Source organism: Labeo rohita, chromosome 16 (genome assembly GCF_022985175.1).
Source record: "Labeo rohita strain BAU-BD-2019 chromosome 16, IGBB_LRoh.1.0, whole genome shotgun sequence".
NCBI classification, from domain to species: Eukaryota; Metazoa; Chordata; class Actinopteri; order Cypriniformes; family Cyprinidae; genus Labeo; species Labeo rohita.
The window spans coordinates 23,110,480-23,134,698 of NC_066884.1; the positions used below are offsets into that span (position 1 = coordinate 23,110,480).

The window sequence follows — 24,219 nt, forward strand, 5'->3', positions numbered from 1 at the left end:
TTCCTCTGCCTTTGTAGGGCACTGCTGGCTACGAAACCACCTTCTCATTCCCCAGCTAGAGCTGAGGTGTGAGAGATGTACAGTAAGAACTTTTTACCCCTGCAAACGTGCGCTACTGTATGCACACTTCATTCCAAACACATTCCCTCTGACCAAGAGCCAGGAAGAGCTTTCACTTACACGCTAAAAACAAACATGGAGGAACAAGTCCGAATGACGCACAAGAGCCTTCACAGCCTGCTGTCAATGCTTCCTGTCTGAGAGACCAAACGCTCACAGAGCTTTTGGGTTTGCTTTTCGGTCTGACATGGTTCATGTGAGTGTGTGAGTGTATGTATTCATACGTAGGACTCCATAATAGCTTTACAATGCAAAATAGCATACATTTAATCAGAATTTTTGTGTCGTTTTCTGGGAAAAATGTCTAAATGTTATACGCGAAGGAAAGCCTATGGGTGAGACTTCCGGTTCATAGTCGCTATAGGGAAATAACGAGAAAAATAACAGTAAAACTGTTTGCACTATGAAACAGTGTGTTCATAATTAAGATAATACATAAAAATAATATCAGTGTGCAGTTTCGCAGCAAAACGACCTGTTTAGTACAGCCGAATATAGCTGGACCCGGATGAGACTGGAAACCAGACCCATAAAATATACAAATGGCTGCGCCTGCTCTTACAGTAAGAAAAAGGTGGATAAATTAAGAGACAAAATTCTCTGTTTGTGCTTGTTTGGAACGAGGAAAAAATGTAGTATATTCATACAAATACTTCTTACTCTTAGGACGTATAGATATACACTCATTCGCATGTACGGATATACACATGGTTCTTCTTTCCTGACACATCATTCTGTTGTTGACAAGGTCAAAGGTTACAGGTGCCTCTCTGTCTTTGACATCCTGTCCCAGGTTTCCTGTTTCCTTTTTTCTCCTAGCCCTACAACAAGCAACGAGCGTTGTATAAAACATGCTTAGGCAAGTGTTAATTAGTCTTGTGGCCGTCCCTTGTATTTCTTTTAGTTGATAAAAACATATACGGTTTCATTCATTCATATTTCTTGAGGATTGTTTCTATACACATTAGTCAGGGTAGCACCATATTTAATCTTGTAAAATTCAATATGGCGTCTATCCTGACTCGAGTCTTTTGAATTCTCCAACTGTCAGACAATTTCCGTCTCTGTTCTGATTTTGAATGAACATAATGGACATCCTGACTAGCGCTTATAACATGTTATCGTCTTGCTCTTTGTATGTACAGCAGTGTCACTGACTTGGCTTTATGCGTATACTTCATATTCTCTCTCTCTCTTTTTCTCAGGATATAGGTGTTGTCCATTGGGGAGGAAGGAAATTCTGTCATTTAGAACAATGGGCCTGCTTCTCTATCTATAGACGCAGAGAACGGGAGAAAGAAACGAGAGAGAAATAGAAAGCAAGAATAAGGACTAGAAGACCCTTTGAAAATGAAAAAGACAAGCTAAAAACTGGGTGAAAGGACAGATTCTGATCAAGCAAAGCAAGGCCTTAAGCAGAAAATGGACTATTTAAACCTAATCATTCTGGAATAAGGAAACACAGAGACGACCTCCACTGGTATTTATTTGATATCTTTATAATATACTTCACAAACAACAACAGCCATTCCGAAGATTTATCCCGATATAAAGAGGAAGCCCGTCACAGTGGGTAAGTCGCATTCAGATCATCTAGTGGTGAGAAAAGCCATTTTACTCATGCAAAATGACTGATTTGGAGCTGTAGTCAGCAAATGCTGAATACCTTTCCCAACCAAACGTTGTAAATTTCATTTCTTGGTTGTTCTACATCCACCATTTACTCTGTAGAATGTGATGAAATCAATTATGGTCAAAGAGTCAACATATTAAAAGCCAGCTTCACTTTTGAGGAACGACAGAGGGCATATGACACTTAGGGGGTCTGTTCAGGGGTTTTCCCCGTCTGTCTGTGAGGATACATGGAGGTGAAGTCCACAATCCGGGTGGAGGACAAAAAATGTATGTTATTATGTATAGCCGACGTTCAGCGCTTTTAATCAAAGTACAACAAGGATGATATTCATAGAATGTGGTTTGGCTGCACGGCTTATCCTCAGCAGTGATAGTTTCATGTTGGTTGATATCCTCGTCATGGCCTCTTGGCGAAGCCACTTGACTCTTACTTGACTTCCACGAGTATGCTTAGCTCAGGAGCAACAGTGCCAAACCTCTGGTTTTCATTAGACAAGTAGACATGAATGTGAAATAAATCTTTTTCTCAGAGCCATAACTATTCACCGCCTGCCCTGTCAACTTTGTGGCATTCCCCGCTAGCTGCGTTAATTCTCTGTTACTCAGACTCATACGACGAAGAATGTATGACACGGCACGTCCTGATTATCCAAACGGTATTGAATGTCATTCACTGGCAAAATCTGATTTTGAAGAGGAATAAATCTCAATGACACAAATCTAGAAATGTTTCAAAACTGATATCTTATGTCTGGTGTTTCTTCGCATCTGTCTTTTTTTCTGACCGTTTTGACATTTCCCTTTCTTGCTTTTTCCTACTCCCCCCCGCCCCCCCCCGGTCCTTCCTTTCTCAATTTATTTTTGTCATTTTATCTTTCCATTCTCCACACTCCTGTCCAGTCCTCACCTCCCTCTCTCTCTTACTCCCTCAGATGGAGGAGTCTGGCAGTCCCCGATTTAGGAAGCTCCATTTCCCAGTGGGCTTGTGGATCAACTCTCCACGGAAACACTTTGCCAAGCTGGGAGCTCGCTGGCCCAGTGCAGCATCAGTCAAGTCAGTGTTCTAAACTTACCTCTCTTACTCACTGGATCATTGGCTAATGAGAGTGTCCAAGATAAAGAAAAGTTGAAAAAATGTGCCAAGTTCTCAGAAACGTTGGAAAAAGTTTTATACCGTTTTCAACAAATGTTTCAATTGAGTGACTCTCTAACTGTCACGTGGTGTAACCGTTAAAGAGAATCTAACACCATATTTTCCATTCACCTTTGAATACACGTGTATAAACATCTTCACCGTTACTTTTTAAACAAGGTTTTTAAATTTAGCAGGTAAAAAGTAAATGACATTTTGTATGACATTTTACAACTTGAAATAACCATGCCTAACATTTTGCTAAAGCAAAAAAGCGAATTATCTGATATTTTAAGAGATCTTTAATCGAGCTCAATAAGATAAGAAAAAATATATTTTACTTATTGAACAGAGATTATCACAAATTTAGTATTTTAGTGCTGTCAAATGATTAATCGTGATTAATCGCATACAAAATAAAAGCTGTGTATATTTATTATGTATATATAAATACACACACATACACCCTATATTTTAAAAAGATTTACATGTATTTACATGTATATATTTATATTTATATTCATATAATTGACATTATATATAAATAGTTTTAATATATAAACATTACATTTTTCTTAAATATATATACATTCATGTGTGTGTATTTGTATATACATAATAAATACACACAGTACACACACATATTATGTAAACAAATTTTTTTTTTTTTTACAATAAATCACTACTTTTAGAAATAATAAGAAAAGATTATGCCAAACTACTCAGTTAGGTTCTCTTTTCAATAATTTCATTATTTTTCTTCATTATGATATCAGTACAGTTGTACCTCCCTGACATTTTTTTTTAAAATTAGGGCTGTCATAATATCAGATTTTTCTCTACACGATTATCGTGGCCTCAGAAATTCATGATAACGATATATTGTGATATCTATAGAAATCTTAATAAATAAACCATGCTATCAGTCAAATAAATCTTAATTAATTTATTTTTTCTTTTTTTGACCAATGAATCACACCATTGCACACCAAAAGGAACAATTACACTAAACAGAAGAGACTTAAACAGTGTCAAAGTAAGACCATAACTACATATTTTACTCCAAACATGCATTGTAGCGTCCACTGAGTGTTTGAAATAACTTCTATTTGTGAAATTATTATTATTTTATAGTATTCTATCTACCTTATTCTTCAGTGCGGAAGCAAGCCTATGGGCGAGACTTCTGGTTTATTATCCGTTATAGGGAAATAACTGCAGTAAATGGTAAAACTGTTTTCATTACAAACCAGTGTGCTCACAATGTGTGTGACACACCTCCGGTGTCAAGTATGAATAAAAACAAATCGCACGTGAGAGTTTAATGCTCCATAATGGTGCTGGTGCTGGATTGCTATGTTATATATTCCCTGATAGCACACATACATCAAGGAGATGTTTATTTGACATCTGCATTTACATCTGGAAGACGTTTCCTATCAGATGTCAAGTAGATGTTTATGATTTAGAATGTATGTAAACTGACATCTTACAGACATCTGTCAGATGTTTGTACACAGCAGATGCTTTCCAGATCAAGAGATCTTTAACAGACATCTTGCAGATGTATGCGTGCTATCTGGGTCATCGTATGTGTACAACACCCTGATAGTACACGTACATCACAGAGACATCTCTTTGACGTCTGCATTTTTTAGTGTTTGCTCATCTGCAATATGTCTATTGGACATTTCCTATCAGATGTCAAATAGACGTCTATTAGATGTCTTTAGGATGTTTATGATTTTGAATGTATGTAAAACTGACATCTTTCAGACGTTTGTACACAGCTGATGCTTTCAGATCAAGAAATCTTTAACAGACATCTTGCAGACGTATGTGTGCTATCTGGGTATATTGCGACGCCGCTAATTAACACAATAATGATATTTCTTTATTTAAATATATCACAGTTATCGTCAATACTGGCATATCAAAACACCCCTAACTCAGACATACTCAATATTTATTCAAGTCATTGTGTTATGAATTGATTGAACTGAATTAATTGATATGGACAAATGTCATAGGTCTAACAGTTTACTACTAACATTTCTCTTTTTAAATAATTAGCACATTTTGAAAAGATCAAAGATGTAGATAGATTAATATGTCTTGTACAATATATAATTTGTATATCACCTCCTTCCTGTTGCTTTCGTTTAATCAGGTCCACAACTAGCTCAGATGCCGCTTCCCTTCCCGAGGCCCCATCATCAGTCCCTTCCTCCCTCTCTCACTCCACCCCTTCTCTTGCCCCACCCTCTCCATCCCCTTCTCCAGCCTTCCTCCGCCCGCGGCCCGCCAATCAGCAGTCCCGGGCCAAGCGGCTGTCTCACCTTTTCCTGAGAGGCCGGTCCAACAGCGACAGAGACCGTGCCATTGGAGAACGTGAGAGGGAAATATGGGCACATTCTGCCACCCCTTCATCGCATCACTACCTGCCTCCTGCTTCCTCTAATGCCCCAGGGCTGGTCAAGATCTATGGAGATGCCCTGTCAAGTGGAGCTAACTATCGGAGCCTGCTGGCAAACATGCACTCCACTGCCCGCCAGCTCATTCAGCAGGTCATCACCCGCTACACTGAGAGAGAAAGAGAGAACGAGAATGAAGACACAGGTATTTCTTTCCCTGTAATGGTGAATCAGTTTAGATAGTCTTGCAGTCACTAATGTGTACGTTTGTTATAATGATGCATCTTACTCAGTGGCCACAGCTGTCGAAATACAAAAAAAGCACAAAAGCACCATAAAGGTATTATGAAAGTGTCTTAAAAGCCATAGTTTACCCAAAAATGAACATTCTGTCATCATTTACTCATCAATCTAAACCTGTATAACTTTCTTTTCTGGAATACAAAAGAAGATATTTTGAAGAATGTTGGTGACAGTTTTGAGTTCCACTGGCTTCTATAGTACAGACAAAATTTTTTGGAAGTCATTGGCTACTACTGTCAACTGTTTGGTTACCTACATTCTTCAAAATATTTTATTTTGTGCTCCAGAGAAGAAAGAGAGTCATACAGGGTTGAAATAAAATGAGGTTGAGTAAACAATGACAGAATTTTCATTTTTGCCTTAACTAACCTTTAAGACGTGTGCCCTACATTTCAAGTCTTCTGAATCCAGGTCATTATTCACTGATATTCTGACTGAAATTTCATTTAAAAAACTTTCAGATTCAAAAATGAACATGCTATGCCAGGTTATTATTGTCAATAAATCCAAAATGACATGTCCTTCCATGTTTTGTAATCAAGATTTTTTTAAGTCTCTTATGCTCACCAAAGCTGCATTTTATTTGATCAAAAGTACAGTAAAACAGTAATATTGTGAAATACTATTACAGCTAAAAATAACTTATATTTTAATATATGTTAAAATGTAATTTATTCTTGTGATGGCAAAGCTAAATTTCAGCAGCCATTAGTCCAGTCTTCAATGTCACATGAACCTTCAGAAATCATTCTAATATGTGACCCTGGACCACAAAAATAGTCTTAAGTAGTACGGTTATATTTGTAGCAATAGCCAAAAATACATTGTATGGGTCAAAATTATCGATTTTTCTTTTATGCCAAAAATCATTAGGATATTAAGTAAAGATCAGGTTCCATGAAGATATTTTGTAAATTTCCTACCGTAAATATATCAAAATGTATTTTTTTATTAGTGATATACATTGCTAAGAACTTCATTTGGACAACTTTAAAGGTGATTTTCTCAATATTTAGTTTTTGCACCCTCAGATTCCAGATTTTCAAATAATTGTATGTCGCCCAAATTTATGTAAATTTGATGTAAATTTTAAAAAATTTATCCTTATGACTGGTTTTGTGGTCCAGGTCATAATATGCTGATTTAGTGCTCAAGAAACTACTAACAGTTGTGATGGTTTTTATTGATATATAAACCAGGATATTTTTTTCAGGATTCTTTGATGAATAAAAAGTTCAAAAGCATTTATTTGAAATAAAAATCTTTTATGAGAATGTAAAAATTTTTACTGTCACTTTTGATAAAATGAATGCATCCTTGCTAAATAAAAGTATTAATTTCTTCTAAAAATTGTACTAATTTTCAAACTTTTCAGTGGTAGTACTCTGTTCCTCATAAAAAAGTTATGGCCTCAGTAGGCTTGGATTAAAGCGCATGATTTGTAATATGAATCACTTTTATGGTTCTTTTGTGGTTTGAATGGTTGTTGTTTGGAAAGAACTTAGATAAAATTGTTCATAAATACAGTACAGGCATATTTGGAATGAAATGATGGTGAATAAATAACGATTGAAGTTCCAGATTGGCCTGCATACTTGGTTCATCCACCCATTATGTTTTAAAACATCAAAAGCAAGCTGCAAATAATCAGATGTGCATTCTGAGTGGAGACAACACAGATTAGATGTAGGAAATTAGGCATTGCCCACTCATTGTATCATTCCCTTCTGAATGTCCCGACTTCCTGTTCACCTGGTCAGCTCTCCAGAAATATTCCCCCGAGGACTTCCTGTTATGTGATGTCATTGGAAAGCCCATTCAGCAGCCAGATGGAGCCATTAAATGGCAAACAGAGTGCCGAAGGAGCGTGGCGTCCTGGGAATGCCCCTTGCAGCTAGTGGATATGTGGAGGCCGAAGGATGGTTTTGAACGACGCTTTGAGATCCAGCGCCTAGATGAATATGAGAGGGAGGAGAAAGAGAAGGAAAAAGAGAGAGAGAGGGATGGAGAGAACTATCAAGGTTGGAACATCTCCATATTTAACCCTAAGACAGTTTACAAGTGTACTGATAATTAATTTGTGGGAAAACACTATTGTGGTAACAGGAGTCCGTTGGAGGCGGAGCCGCATGTCCTCTGGGGGCGGAGCAGAAGAAGAACGAGGTCATCGAGGGCGGAACACAGAACTGAGGAGGAGTATTAGTGACATGAATCTGAGTCTAAGACGCCGTCAGGGCAACGCTGGCAATGACCCTCGACGCTCTGGCAATGCCCCAAATGGACAGGATAGAAAGAACATAGTGAGCATGATAGCAACTGAAGGAGGAGAGGTAAAATTAAGAAATAGGCCAACTGTCCAATAAATAATGTGAAATAAAAATGATAATGTAGGGCCCAACAATAAGTAAGTAGTTCAGATTTGTACTTGCCTGTTTAACTATTTCACTTGTTAAATTTTAAATTTATTTAATATTATTTTACTTTATGTACATTTTTTAATTATTTATAAAATTATAAAATATTTTTATAAAGTATTGTCTATTACTCTAATGGTATTACCCTAAAGTAATACCTTAAAGTAAATGTTTATTTTAAAATAATTTAAAAAATCATTTGTCAAGTTTACTGATTAATTCATTTTTGAAACATGTTCTTACTGATGCTACTAATACTGTCAATATCATTATTATTATTTTGACCAAACCATGTTTCCTAGCTAGATCATTTACCTAGCTAAATGTTCACAAGCAGAATTCGCACATCAAAAAGTATTTTTTTTAAATATACACTACCAGTCAAAAGTTTTTGAACAGTAAGATTTTTTTGTTTTTTAAAGAAGTCTCTTCTGCTCACCAATCCTGCATTTATTTCATCCAAAATGCAGCAAAAGCAGTAATATTGAAAAAATATTTTTAAAATTTAAAATAACTGCTTTCTTTTTTAATATATTTTAAAATGTTATTTATTCCTGTAATCAAAGGTAAATTTTCAGCATCATTACTCCAGTCTTCAGTGTCACATGATCCTTCAGAAATCATTTTAATATGCTGATTTGCTGTTCAAGAAACATTTATTATTTTTATCAATATTTAAAACAGTTGAGTAAATATTTTTCAGGATTCTTTGATGAATAGAAAGATTTAAAGATCAGCGTTTATCTGAAATAAAAAGCTTTTGTAACATTATACACTATACCATTCAAAAGCTTGGAGTTGGTATAATTTTTTTGGGAAAGAAATTATAGAAATTAATACTTTTATTTAGCAAGGATGCTTTAAATCGTTAAAAAGTGATGATAAAGGCATTTATAATGTTACAAAAGATTTCTGTTTCAGATAAATGCTGTTCGTTTACTCAGCTGTTTTCAGCATATTAATAATAATAAATGTTTTTGAGCAGCAAATCAGAATATTTGAATGTCTTCTGAAGGATCATGTGACTGGAGTAATGACGCTAAAAATTCAGCTTTGAAATCACAGGAATAAATTATATTTCAAATATATTCAAACAGAAAGCAGTTATTTTAAATAGTAAAAATATTTCTAAATTTTACTGTTATTGCAGTAGTTAATAAATAAACGCAGACTTGGTGAGTACAAGAAACCTATTTAAAAACATTAAAAATCTTAAAAAACTTTTGACTGGTAGTGTATATATTTAAAAAAATACAAAATCTTAAAATATTAGTGTAGAATGTAATTATATTTAAATATTAACATATTTACATGTTTAACATTTATTTAAAAAAATGAAAATATAATTTACTACACCTTTTTTGCAAGTTTTACACACAAAAATGAAATAATATCTAAATAATAATAATAATGATAAAGAAAATCTCTGAGCATGACTATCATAAATCGTTATTACAATTTGAACAAAACCTCATCTGTGTTTGCCAGCTTGATTATTTTACTGATCTAATAATTTTGACATGCATTGTTCGTAAATCAAATGGCAAAGTAAAAAAAGGGGGGAAATTTTTAAAATATATAGCACTGGCTATAATAGGTCAAATGTGACCCTGGACCAAAAAGCCAGTCTTAAGTAGCACTGGTACATTTGTAGCAATAGCCAAAAATACATTGTAATGGTCAAAATTATAAATGTTTCTTTTATGCCAAAAATCATTAGGATATTAAGAAAAGATCATATGCCATGAAGATATTTTGTAAATTTCCTACTGTAATATGCAGTGCCATGAACTTTAAAGGCGATTTTCTCAATATTTTGATTTTTTACACCCTCAGATTCCAGATTTTAAATAGTTGTATCTCTCCTAACAAAACATACATCAATGGACAACTTACTTATTTAGCTTTCAGATGATATATAAATCTCATTTTCAAACAGTTGTCTCTTATGACTGGTTTTGTGGTCTAGGGTCACAAATGACAATTCTGGCAACTCTCACATCCTTACTGATAACACCAAGTAGTACCAATATATATACAGTAAACTAATACAGTAAATTATGCAACATAAAAGCCTATTTCTACATGTTTGTGCCATTAGAAATGCATGCAATCCATTCACAGCACTACCCTTCTCTGCTTTGTCAGGTCACTGGGTCCAGAAGTGGCGGAGGTGAGACAGACAGACGCACTCGTGCAGCAGAAGAAGAGAACGACACCTGTGACCTGGAAGTGATGTCGCAGAGCCTGATCCTTCCACCGACAGATCGGCCTTACTTCCTGTTGCTGCAAGGCTATGACCAGAGCAAGGCTAGACATGCATCATCTCACTTATCTTACAGCCATCCCATGACATCATACCTGTATCCCTCTAATCGCGGCATACCATCAACGCTTTCATACCTTTGAGTGGAATGGCCATTGAACACGCTGCACAAAACAGCCATACAGAAGCTCTATATACACACGCGGGCCGGACAATACTAACGCAAGCATGCTGTGTCTACATTTTCATCTCCGCACAATGACCTCACACAAGCACACATTGTTGAAAACTGTAACACTCTTCATTCCTTATCGCCGCTGTATTTCTGCAACTTAAGATAGGAGATTGCACAGATTGGCGTAAAGACCACAATGAAATCATAACAGCTTTTTTCCACCCTCTGTCTTCGCCGTTTTCCTTCTCACCCTCTTGCTCTCTTGCTTATTATTTGTTTAGGACTTCGTGTTGTACATAATGGCGGGTCACACACATGTTTTTGGGAGGAAGCCAACATTCCGGGAGCGTGAGATGGACAGGGAGAGAGAGAGGAAAGGGAAGAGGCCTCTAAAAGTGGACACTTACCTCTCAGCCCCTGACCTGCTTGCCCGACACCTCCTGATCAGAAGAGACTCAGCCGTCCCGGACCAACCTCGCGGTCAAGGTACCCTGACACCAAACTGACACAAGTCAGATAAAACTAATGAATAAAATTCCACAACACAAAACAAAACTTAAGGGGATTGTTACAAACAGACTCTGCTTTCTGTTTTCACATTCACATTCAATAATGCACCAAGAAATTCAAACATTCGTGATAAAACAGGAACGGACAGTACTGATGTGGAGAAATGCTATCCACCTTATTTTTCCCGCAGCAAATTATATGGGTCTGGCTTCCGGTGTCATCCGCGTTCAGCTATTTTTAGCTGTACAAAACAGCTTGTTTTGCTGCTTGATATTCCAAATTGGTGTGTCATATTATTTTGATGTATGATCTTAATTGTGAACACTAGGGGTGTAACGGTACACGGATGTCACGGTTCAGTACGTACCTTGGTTCGAGGGTCACAGTTCGATACAATTTCGGTACAACAGAAAAAAAAAACAAATCTACTATGCTAGGTTTCTTTTCATTTATTTTAAACAGACAGTAGTACAAATTACAATTTTTTCCACCTACATGTGAAAATACTAAATATTATATCAAATTAATGTCATATATGGGCTATAAAATCTGCACTACATATATACATACAAGGAATAAATACTTGAAATCTATTTAATTTAGTTAACTGATAGACAAGGGGGAAAAAACTGTGTAACACGTAACGTATTCCTATATTTGCTGAGTTTCAGTTCAGTTTTGTGACAGAAAGGAAACTCAAATGGCAGAAAGTGACATTCTGTTTGATTTTTGTTTAAGTTGTTTTTGCTGGTATGAGGAAAGTTAAAGTAATCACGCCAGCGCACACAAACACAAAACATATCAGTTCCAGGCTTGGTACTTTATCAAAATAAAACACAGTGAACCAAACATAAGTGCACCCGCCTCACTGTGTGACCGTTAGAACGTGACTGAAGTACAAAGTCTGTAATTTACATAATAAATTTGTGCCGAATGAGAGAGGTAGGATACAAGAGCACAAAGCTCCACTTCGCAGACAGTTGAGTGCGCAAGCCTTTAAAGTAACGTTATACTCCTTTGTCAGTGAGAGACGCGTTCAGAATCAGCACATGATCACTGTCTAGTGGTCTTTGTTTTCAAGTGCGCAACTCCTGGCATTCGCTGTTCTTCTGTTGGCGGTTATCAAACAGAGTTGCATTACTGTGGGCGTCCCCTTCTGGACTGAGGGTGAATTGCCTGTATTTGTTGTAAGGCCTCATGCAAAGAACCGAGATGGCCGTACCGTGACGGTTCGGTACAAATACATGTATAGTTACACCCCTAGTGAACACAATGGTTGTCTGTGCTTGTCAAATGCTTGTCTTGTCTAGCTCTGCTTCAATGCATGCGCATGGCAGAGCTAGACAGGACGAGCATTTGGGGTTAAAAAGTATATACATTTTTGTCAGTACATTATCTGTAAATTTTTGTTCTCGAAGTGAACTACTCCTTTAAGGTTTTAAAAGAATAGTTCCCCCAAAAATGAAAATTACCGTATGATTTACTCACCCTCAAGCCATCCTAGGTGTATATGGCTTACTTCTTTCAGACGAATACAGTTGGAGTTATATTCAAAAATGTCCTGGCTCTTCCAAGCTTCCAGTGAATGGCTGTTGATATTCAGTAGTCCAGTAGAAGTCCAATAAAGTCCATCCATCATAAAAAGTACTCCACACATTTCCGGGGGGTTAATAAAGGCCTCCTGAAGTGAATCAATGCATTTTTGTTAGAAAAATATCCATATTTAGAACTTTATAAACTGTAATCTCTAGCTTCCACTAATGAGAGAGTGGCATTCGAGCAGATGACGTAGGATGTAGGCATAGCATAACCTCCTTTTATAATGGATGGATGCACTTTATTGGACTTCTATTGGACTGTTGAATATCAACACCAATTCACTGCCATTATAACGTTTAGAAAAGCCAGGACATTTTTAATATAACTCCAATTGTATTTGTCTGAAAGAAGAAAGTCATACACACCTAGGATGGCTTGAGGGTGACTAAATCATAGGGTAATTTTCATTTTTGGCTGAACTATCCTTTTAATTCAGCTAAAAGTTCACACAGATCTTCTACTGGTCACACGGCTTTACGTGATACAAATTAGCAAAAAAATTCAATACGAGTTCACTAAACTCCAACTTTTGAAAGCAGGGAAATTCACATAAGTGTGTGTTCCTGACCCCCGCATTAGCATTCAAATGAATGGAAGCTAACGGGAAAAAAAGGTGCGGTGCGGTTTATCACTCAGCGAAACACTACATCATTTTCAAAGTTGCCAGATAGCTGTTCTTTTCACAACTGTCTGTTGTCACCGATATTAGTTTCAGTCAAAATAAACTGCACACTACATGACTTGGATCACAGACAGGTAGTTTATGGGCAGCTTAACACAGACAGCATAAAGGTCGCTACTAACAACAAAACATGCAAATCCCATCATTATGTTAGCATATGTTGTTAGCAGCGACATTTTTATATTCAACACCTCCACATGTTTGTGAATAAATGCTATCATACCACAGCAATTCGGTGTATTTTTTGGCTACGTACTGTGGTATCTTGTACAGTTTTATTTATACAACTGGCTATTACATCATATTTGTTAAAGAATGTAGTATCTTAAATATACAGCAAGCTACTTTTGCCATGTAGAGTAGTTGCTAACTCTGCTAGCTACAGTAGCTTGCCCAATAATGTCTGCAATTATACTTCTGGTTCTTGTTCTTCTACAGCCTTGGCGCGTGCATTCAGAGGAGGACCTGTCACTCTTAACGGAGCTCCACTTTACAGGGAAGCAGTCCTAAAGCCTGGAGACTTGTTGGGTCTTGGCAGCCACTTCCTTTTCCTTTATCGTGACCCCCGTGTGACCCCCGCTCCGCCCCTGGCCTTACCGCCACCATGGCAAGGTGACATGTCAACTTCCTACAGCCCTGGCGGGATGACAGATAGACAGGAAATGCTCAGGCAGTATCTGGGGTCCACAGAATCACTGCTGAGATTCCAGGCCAAACATGCGGATGCCCTGCTGCAGGTAAACACTGATACAATCGAACACTCCTTCTGATAAATCTGACATAAACAAGCACCAGTGCAGGTAAATACAGAGTTCCGGCAGAGGGATTTTATCGTAATGATTTATTGCAACAGACAAACAGTAGGCTACAGAGATTTAAAAATCAGACTACAGTTCCACCAACATTTCTGAGTAAATGTTTATAATATGCCGTACTTAGTGAGTGCAGCAATGTAACTTAATTTAGGAAAAATAGTATCACTGGTAAACTGTGGTTTAACAAATACTGCAGCACTTTCAATTTTGCCATTGCGTCATAATATTTATTTATACAAATTGGGTAGTACTTCTACTTTTATTTCAGGAAATTATTTTGAAAAACGCCAGCCCAGATTCAGGGGGTGGAGCTTTAGCACCTGCCTATCTTCTGTCGCTCATGATTGACTACGCCTCTAAACATCTGGATCCAGTGTTATTACCTCAACTGCTTTTAAAGGCAGCCAATCAGATCAAAGGAATCGTTTGGGTGAGTATCCAAAACCCTAGTGGTGTGATAATAAAGTGATTCGATTTGATGAAGAGTCGCTTGATTCTTACTACTGAGGCAAAATCGGTTGTAAACCGCTGGTTAAGATGATATGCAACATTATGAAATCATGAAGTGTAAAACCACAATTTTTATTAAGAGTAAAGCTTAGTACAGGGCTGGGCTGTTATATAACAGCACTGAGACTGCGACTAGAGCGGAAAGGTGATAATGAACAAGATTTGAACAGGCTGTCACTGTTCTTGATGCTTTTTCTGCCCACTTTGGTGTTTTGTCTGCAGATATACTAAAACTGGAACGGTGAAAACACACAACAAACACTAATAGTTTATCTGAGAGTGTTGTAAGAGAGTGTTTTAAAATGGTCTCTCTCTGCGCTGTGAAGCTGTGGTTGAGGAGCCACAGCTGCAGACACAGATGGGCTTTCACTGGAATTTCGCCGTAGTTTGTAAACAGAGGTTGACTGATGTCATTTCCACCCGTTTGGAAAATGTGCTGTCATTGTCCGGACACATCAGCCAAACACTCCCGCCCATGCATTCATCCGAGTCTGCTTTAATCTCTCTCTCTCTCCCTGTCTGTTCCATTATTCATCTTTCAGGACAAAATTAAAGAGTTCGGTGACAAACATCCAACACAAAAGTAAGAACCTGCACTACCTCTCCATGCTGTACTAGATCTGTATACACTGTTCAAACATTGTTGCTCAGTGACAGGCCTGTAAACAGCAAATTCCTCTCACCTTACCCAGCACTGAACTTGTGTTTTGCCATTCTTGAAATAATCCTTTATTGTGAAGTGCCTGTGCATGCATGCCTACAATGTATACTTTCTATTTAAAGAAATGATAGAATTATATAATAGCTTCATAGAAATACAGAATAACTTAGTGTATAGAAATTGTAAATTGTCTAATATATTTAATAATTTAATTTAATTTTACAATATTCATATCTCAAATGTATCCACCTTTTTCTTCCTCTTAAGAGCGGGCGTGGCCATTTGTCAATTTTATGGGTCTAGCTTACGGTCCCATCCGCATCCAGCTATTTTTAGCTGCACAAAACGGCTCATTTTGCTGCTTGATATTGCAAATTGGTGTGTCTTACCATATTATTTTAATGTGCTATCTTAATTATTAACACATTGGTTTGTAGTGCAAATAGTTTTACCGTTTACTACAGGTTGTTATTCTTGTTCTTGTTATTTCCGAATGAACCGAACGTCTTACTTCCGCGTTGAAGAAAAAGGTGGATATATGAAAGCATGTGGATTTTGTGCACTATATTAAGGTTTTATTATTTATTTTTGTATGTGTATTCAGCTCAGCAGAGGCTGATGTTGAACTTCCTCCACCAAGCGTGCAGAAGCTCTCCTCTGACCTTCGACCTCTCATGTTCTGGATGTCCAATGCCACGGAGCTCCTCAACTTCTTTCAGGTCAAAGTTGAAACCATGGAAAAAGAATGGGAATTTGAAGGTTAGTGAGACATTGGCAATTACAGCATGTTTTCTCAAAACAATAAATACTTGTGTTACATAACGTGCTGTATCTTCAGTTGAAGACGTGTTATGTCTTTTGATAGATTAAATCAGTTTTCTCACATCTCTTATTGTGCCATTTTGTTATTTTTGGTAAACCTACTAGTCTAAGCAAAATTTTGGCATTGTGAAATAAGCTTCAACTTTGAATAGAATTACAGAGAGACAATATTCAACCTACTGACTCCTGCCTCATACAACTCAAATATAAGCAGTTCATAAAATAGTTAAATCTTTGTCAAATGCCAAAATGTACTTGTCACATTATATCATTATATAATCAATTGTCAACCAACAGACGTCTTTCAAAAGATGAGCTTGTAAAATAGCAAAATGGCAAATTTTAGTCAACAAATATGCTGAAAGTGACTGCAATTATTACATATTATTACTGTTAATAATTACCAGGTTACTTGAGATGGTCTATGTTGATCTGCAACTTCTCCATATGATTTTACTTACATTTTGAGTTAAACATGGTAAGGTTCGTCATTAAATAAAGTGCAAATAGTGATAGATGCTGTTTGCACTATGTGAAAATAGCATAGTTTCTTAGCAATAGATGGTATTTACACTAAGTGCAAATAGCGATAGATTCTATTTGTAAAAATAGCAGTATTTTCTTTGCAATAACATTAGTTAGATGCCATTTATACTACTTTGTGCAATTAGTGGCAGATATTTGCAACTTGTAGTATTGTAGTACATTATAAAACAGTATGCAATAAGTGTAAATTATCATTTTTATAAAAAAATAAATAAATAAATGGATGCTGCCTTATCGAGACAATAAAGCCCTCCCTACAATAAACCAGTAAACACCTGTGAGGCTCTTTATTTTACTCTTTTCGATTATTTCCTTCATTTTGTTGAAAATAATTGCCTTTCTGATCTGATATGTGACATGAAAATGGAAAAGAATGAGTTTAGCAAAAGGTGGACTTGAACTCAGGTCGATCGCAAAAAGTCACTGCTACGCACTCTACTACCTACGCCATGGGAACTGTTGTTTACCAGGCGTCTTGACTAGCCCAACCACATGTTGGTGGGTGGAGTTAGTGTAAATTAGTTTTTAAAATGGATACTGAACTACTATTAAAAAAATGTAGCCTACTGAACCATACTTTCATAAATGAATAAAAATATTAATTATAATTATATATTAATCATTACAGTTGATTATTCATTAATGTTAACAAAAGCAACTAAAATTTTTAAAATATATCAGTAAATGCTGAAATTAATGCACTCTAACAAGGAACAATACTTTTATTCTACAGCTTTTATCAATCTTAATGTTACAAATGGACTCATATTGTAAAGTGCTACCATTACATCAACAATCAAGCTAAAGATGGCCATCTTTAAATATCTACACAAAGGCCACAGTATTAAAATTGCATACATATGGATATTGTGTACTTTCACAATTTAACTGCTTCTATTCTAGAACATTTGTGGTTATTTAAGCAACGCATAGTGTTCAATTCAAGCGGCGGTCTACAAGACTTTATTTGATCACCAAACGGGCAAAAGTATACTGTCCTTTCTCCACTAATGCAGCATCTAGTCAACAAATTCATCGCTTAGTAATGCCTTTGAAGTGGCCCGCTCTGTGCAGCGTCCAGTGTCACGTGTCTAAACAAATGGCACGTGCTGTCAGTGATTTCCACCACTAGAGGCCGCTCTGGGGCTGTATAACAAAGACTATAGGGATTTTGCTATATAATGACAACCTTCTCAGCCGCTCCAGCAACGAACCCAACCCGGAAAAAACTATCGGCATGGATTTTTGCAGATAATGATAGTTTCGCCAATCAACTATCGGTGCCGATTAATCGGCAAAACCGATACATCAGTCGAACCTTAGTTTAAATAGCCTCTGCCAACAAGGCGGGCTGTTTGCACTTATTGTAAACAGACACTCCATTAAAGGTGAGGTTCACTTCCAAAACAAAAACTTACAGATAGTTTAATCACCACCTTGTCATCCGAGATGTTCATGTCTTTCTTTCTACAGTCATAAAGAAATTATATTTCTTGAGGAAAACATTTTTTAGGAATGTTCTCCATATAGTGGACTTCAATGGTGCCCGCAAGTTTGAACTTCCAAAATGCAGTTTAAATACAGCTTCAAAGGGCTCTAAAGTCAAGGAAGGAGGGTCTTATCTAGTGAAACGAAAAAAACAATTTATGTACTTTTTAACATCAGATGCTCATCTTATCTAGCTCTGTGATGCGCATGTGTACTCTGTGTAATCCGGGTCAATACAGTTAGGGTAGGTTGAAAAACTCCCATCTCATTTGCTCCTCCAACTTCAAAATCATCCTACATCGCTGCAGAAGTATCGATTCAGAGTTTACAAAGTGAATGTGCAAAGAAGATCAAACACCCTTTACCAAAAAAGTATATAAATTGTAATTTTTTTTAGAAAATAACCAAATAAGACCCTTCTTCCCTGGCTGGGATCGTTTAGAGCCCTTTGAAGCTGTATTTTGGAAGTTCAAACTCACGGGCACTGTAGAAGACCACTATATGGAAAACATTCCTCAAATGTTTTCCTCAAGAAATATTTTTTTTTTTTTACGTCTGAAGAAAGAAAGACATGAACATCTTAGATGACAAGGGGAAGAGTGAATTTTCTGTAAATTTTTGTTCTGGAAGTAAACTTCTCCTTTAAAGAAAGGATCTGCCTGTATCTTTGTGATTTGTCTTATCCTAACCTGTAGCCCCAGGTGACCCTGTTCTTTCTGCTGATATGGACACCTGTTCTGAGGCGTTGGCACAGCTGGATGATGTCATTATGCACACCTTTCAGCAGTGTGTTTATCATCTGACCAAGGTGAGAGAATGTGCATCTGTGGATATTGAATGGCACATTTATATAAAGCATTTTATGTATTCATAACTCATTTTCCTCTCTCTATCAGACGTTATACTCTTTGCTCCCAGCACTGTTAGACACTAACCCTTTCTCCAGTGAGGAGAAAAAAAAGGGAAAAGCAGGAGCGAAGGACAGAGCTGGTAATGAAGGGGAAGGAGATGAGGAAGAAGACGGCTCCACTTTGCCGCCCACCGTCGCTGGACTGGTGGAAGTGTATCGCTGCTCTCTGCAGCTCTCCAGAGAAGCTTGCCTCTCTCCACCGCTAACCTCCCAAACATTTGGCTACCTCTTTTTCTTCACAAACACGTCTCTTCTCAACACACTCTTGGAGAGAGGTGAGAATTTACAGTCTTTCATAAACACAGTTGTGTTTGCGCACAGTTTCGCGCAGCGATGACAGCAGTTGACTTGAGCAGGATATGATGGCAATGAGTTTATGAAAGTGTGAGGTTGTAAATTAATCATTTGTTCCATCTTTTACAGATAGTCTGTTCTCTTGGTCACGTGCCGTTCAAATTCGAACTAATCTGGACCTGGTCTTAGACTGGCTACAAGGAGCAGGCCTTGGAGATATTGCGTCAGAGTTTCTAAAGAAGCTGTCGGTTACGGTCAACTTCCTGTGCATACCTAAGACCCGCCTTATTCAGGTAAGAGTTTAAGAACAACCGGACCACACAATGCTTTCACATCTATAACTCAGTCACATGATGATAAAATATCACTCTGCTCCTCAGTCATCCTGGTCAAGCTTACAGGAAGAACATCCTTTGCTAAATCCATCCCAGCTTCACCATCTTCTCACTCATTATAAGCTTGGACCGACAAGAGCCCCACCGTCTTCATGGGCTCCACCTCTCGGTACCGAACTTGGAGGTGGTGAGTAACAACCTAAATAAATTAACGCATTCTTAATGTATATACTAAAGATAATATGCCTGTCAAACTATTTAATATCTACTTATATAATATACACTACTCTTAAAAAGTTTTGGGGTCAGTTTTTTTCAAATTTTTAAGAAATTAATACTTTTATTTAGCAAGAATGTAGTAAATTGTTTAAAAAAAAATGCCTTTAATCTACAAAATATTTTAAGTGTTCTCAACATTGACAATATTAAGAGATGTTTCTTGAGCAGCAAATCAGAATGATTTCTGAAGGATCATGTGACACTGAAGGCTGGAGTCATGATGCTGAATATTCAGCTTTGCCTCACAGGAATAAATAGCATTTTAAAACATATTAAAATAGAAAATTGTAATCAAATATTACAATATTATTGTTTTTATGGTATTTTTTTTTATCATATGAAAACAGCTATAAGACTTTTTTTCACACAAATTTCACTGGCCCCTACCTTTACTGTGTTTACATTTATTGTACTAAATTTTTATTATACATAATACATAAATATTTTATATTATTCACATATTTTAAGATATTTTTGAGAGTTTCTTGGACCATCCTCCTCTTATCCTGCCTAATGAGACACCGCGTCTGGACCTGACTCAGCCAATCCCAAACCCCGAGCTAATGAAGGAAGTGACACGCCTGCGCACATTCCTGTGGGGGTTCGACCAGGATGAACTTCCTGCTAATCAGCGGACTAGACTGTAGTTGTCAAATTATGAACATGATCTAGTTCACGCATAGAGAAACTACCAGTCTTTAGACACTAGTAGGCTACATACATACACACATTTTTTTGTTTGCCTGTCAGGCACATCTGTTGGATTTTAATGGATATACACTGACTTCATTATGAATATGTATAATTCATTGCATTAGTTACCTTAAAGGTTTATGCTAGAGGAGATTCATTGCCTGGTTGCAATGATAAATTCCAGTTTGTTATTTTACAAAGTATTCATGTTCTGTAGGTTTATTTCCGCTGTTAATCTTACTAAATATGACACTACAAAGCTGTTATGATAAAATAAATCAATTGCATTGATAATATTTTCCTTTCACATTTCTGTAATAAAAATTACATGTAACCTACTGGCATGTTTTTTTTTTTATTAATGCATTCTCATAATTTTTATGAGAGGCTGGTGGGAAAAGGGAAAAGTGGTGGCCACCTGCTGTTCTATTAATCAACACTGGGTGGCATGATCGCAGTGGACTCAACGATTAGTTAGACTCCGCTGGTCACCACTAAAAAAAATCACCTATCATGACTTGCATTAATGAGGATCAGTATCCTGAAATATTTTAAAGATGTGTTCTATAAGTTTAAAAAAAATATATATATATACTTATTATATACCATAACTGTTAATAGTGGAAATACTGACACTTGCAGGTGCCCTTTTATGAACATTTACCAGGGCAACCATATGACTAGTTAGTTTACGCCTAAATACCACAGTTACTATAGTTATTGTTACTACTGAAAACCATAATAAATACATCTGGGATTTATTTATCTTCTTTTAAATTCTTTATTTGATGACGGTTCAACTAATACCAAAGTTAACACTATTTTATTGCAGTAATAACTCTGTGGTGTTTCTATGGTGTTTGGTGTAACCTATGGTTACAGCGGTAAATATTTGCAAGGGTAATATAGCATTTAGATAGGCCTACTAGTTCGACGCCTGCGTAAACCCTGTATAAACACAGGCTAATTAAAGGTTATCCTGCGTTTCATTCTAGTCATACAGTTCATGTTTACAATGCGCTAGTAATTAATCCATTGTAGTCGGGTTTTCTACATTTAAACCCAGAATTAATGTTTTACATATTTATGAGGTCAACAACATTAATTGGACTAATACACCTCATGACGGATGCTTTACCTGTTTGTTCATCTCCGCGTAAATCCGTTCTGGTTGTGTTAAGTCTCAAACAATTAAAAAAGCAAACATAATACCTTCTCTGCCCTCCAGTTAACGCATGTAACAGTTTCCTAAGATATGGAGACTAAACACAGTGTGTGGAAGGTTCTGAGACTGTACAAATCATTGGAATATTTAATGAGGTAAGCACTGACGCGGTTCATCGGCTAGTTAGTTGTCTGTCCACTCTGGTCACTTACAGAGAAGCAGGTTCTATTGGAATTTGAAAAGTCAAAATGTCTAAAAACGTTACGTGTGTAGGCTATTTGTTTGTTTAGTCATTCGTTCTAAGTTTAACATTTTAGAACGTCACGTCAAGGGCGCTGCAAAAGACGCGCAACGGTCAAACACGTCAGTAAGGCGTATATGTTTACATAGAACATGCATTGTTCCATCCGGCTAAGGGGCTGCTAATGACATATCCCAGGGTTCAAAGCGGTGCTAAACCCCCTTGCAAGTGTGAAACGTCGCCTAACCCAGGGTTAAGTGTAAATTTACTGTAGATAGAACTGTGTGTTACATGTTACTGTTAAGTTTGTTATTCTGATAAAACAGCCTTCTCACTTACAGTGACGTTCGAAAATAAACATCACTGTTCTTGACCTAAACGAGGCAATGAATGAAAGTGGCGTCAAGCCCATCCTTGCTTCATTTGGTTAGATTTACATGTTTTTGAGGATATGAAGAAAAAGAAAATTCCCAAGACGTCCACTGACGTCATATCAAACCTTTAATCCACACTTATTGTAACAGCTTGTTGTCTTTCCCGCGCTGTATCTTGACAACGCGCCAGATCTTAGTCCTTTCCGGTCAATTGTTTCATCATGTCGTTTTTACGGTAAGAATGCAGTCCCGTGAGAGCCGTTTACATCACACCGGATTTTTAATACGTCCAGCCACCGGCACCAGCCCTCGTTTGTTTAAACCCCCATCATCCGCGACATGTCATCGTCTCAAGTCGGTGGCAGATTTCTATGAGTCATGATTCAGCCTCTCTGTGGTGGAAGTTTAATCAATTAAGTTACTATACAACTTCTGATTTGCCAATCTGTGTGGTTTATGAGCGAGACTGTCTAGGGGCTGTTTTGAACTTGTCATCCGTTCATCATGGAATAATTGATGATTATTATTTGGGTTAAAGCAGTAAAGATGTTTTTCAGGCGCACTGGTCATACAGCCATGGGTCAGTGATGCCAGTGTTGATGTGAACAGTCAGCCTCCCCATCCTCTTTCTGTGTCACTGTCTGCCCTGTCCATAAAAGGGTGTCTGCATTGCTCAGACGGACAGCCATACACACACACACACACACACACACATGCAGAGATATACACCCATTCCTCCAGGTGCAGATCTCCGCACCTGTTGAAGTTCCTCTCTGTAATTAGGACAACACAATTATTTTTTCGAAGGCAGAGGGGGAAGGTGGGGTGACGGGGTAGACAATGGAGCACTTATTCTCGCTGCTTGCTTTCTTTTTCTACATCTCTCAAGTAATGATAGATTCTTGCCTCTTCAAAGCAACACAGGTTTCCTCCAAAACCGCTGAGTCAGGAAAGAGAGAAAGGGAGGGTCTCTGAATGTGTCGGCATGTGTGTGTTCGCTCTTCTGAACTGTGTCTTTGAGCTCGAACGGCACGCCGGCTCCATGTAGAATATGGTGTTTGTATGCATGTCCACGTTTTCTGATTCAAGCGTGTGTGTACAGTCCGACACTCTTAATCTGCTTTCTCAGTGAGCGCCCTCCTGAAGTAATATGGGGCTTTCCAGGCTGCAACCCAAATCACCTGATCCTTCAGGCCCCCAGCTGCTCCTCAGCTTCTGAGTCTAATATCTTATCTCTTGTTCAAGGATAACAAAACATAAGCCTAAAATGCTATAAACGTAACATACAAAACAGAAATGAAACAAAATAGCATTAAGTTCTCATACAGAAAGTGAATTCTCTTAATTATTTTAATGACACTGCAAAAAAAAAAAAAAAAAAACAGCTGACACTGGCATGAACTTGGTGACCAGACATAACTGGCTGGTTAGTCTAGTCCTTGAAAGTGGTACACAGATCTATCTATCTATCTATCTATCTAGTTATCTATCTGTCCATATCTGTCTGTCCATCTGTTATACTTTCAAACGGGCCTTTATGCATTTTTAGTTAAGATAACAGTCCTATTTATTTTAATTTTTAATTTATTTTTCTAAATTCAAATTGCAATTCTACATCTCTCCTGTTTTCTATACATCAATTTAATCCAATTCAAATTCAGTAAATGAAGTGGTGTTTTAAAGGCATTTTCATTCCAATTCTGAATGGAGCACAACCCTGGTGTCCTGAGTTGCAGATGAATATTTAATACCTAAATGTAAAAGTATTTTTTTGTTGATGAAAGTATTATTAATTTTGCTGCATGTCTTGATATATTAAAGCAGCTTGTGTTAACG

At 37.1% G+C, this 24,219-nt stretch overlaps 1 protein-coding gene across 1 annotated transcript; it reads left to right on the forward strand.

The window, feature by feature from the left end:
• The first annotated feature begins 1,346 nt into the window (after positions 1-1,346).
• rasip1 (Ras interacting protein 1) lies at positions 1,347-20,607 on the forward strand. The gene is made up of 16 exons (XM_051132240.1): positions 1,347-1,693; positions 2,688-2,809; positions 5,058-5,506; positions 7,365-7,625; positions 7,711-7,934; positions 10,167-10,328; positions 10,741-10,945; positions 13,689-13,987; positions 14,334-14,495; positions 15,118-15,158; positions 15,841-15,995; positions 18,788-18,900; positions 18,989-19,277; positions 19,426-19,589; positions 19,677-19,818; positions 20,379-20,607. The coding sequence occupies exons 2-16, from the start codon at positions 2,688-2,690 to the stop codon at positions 20,555-20,557; spliced, it is 2,967 nt and encodes a 988-aa protein (XP_050988197.1). The 5' UTR covers positions 1,347-1,693; the 3' UTR covers positions 20,558-20,607.
• The last annotated feature ends 3,612 nt before the right edge of the window (positions 20,608-24,219 follow it).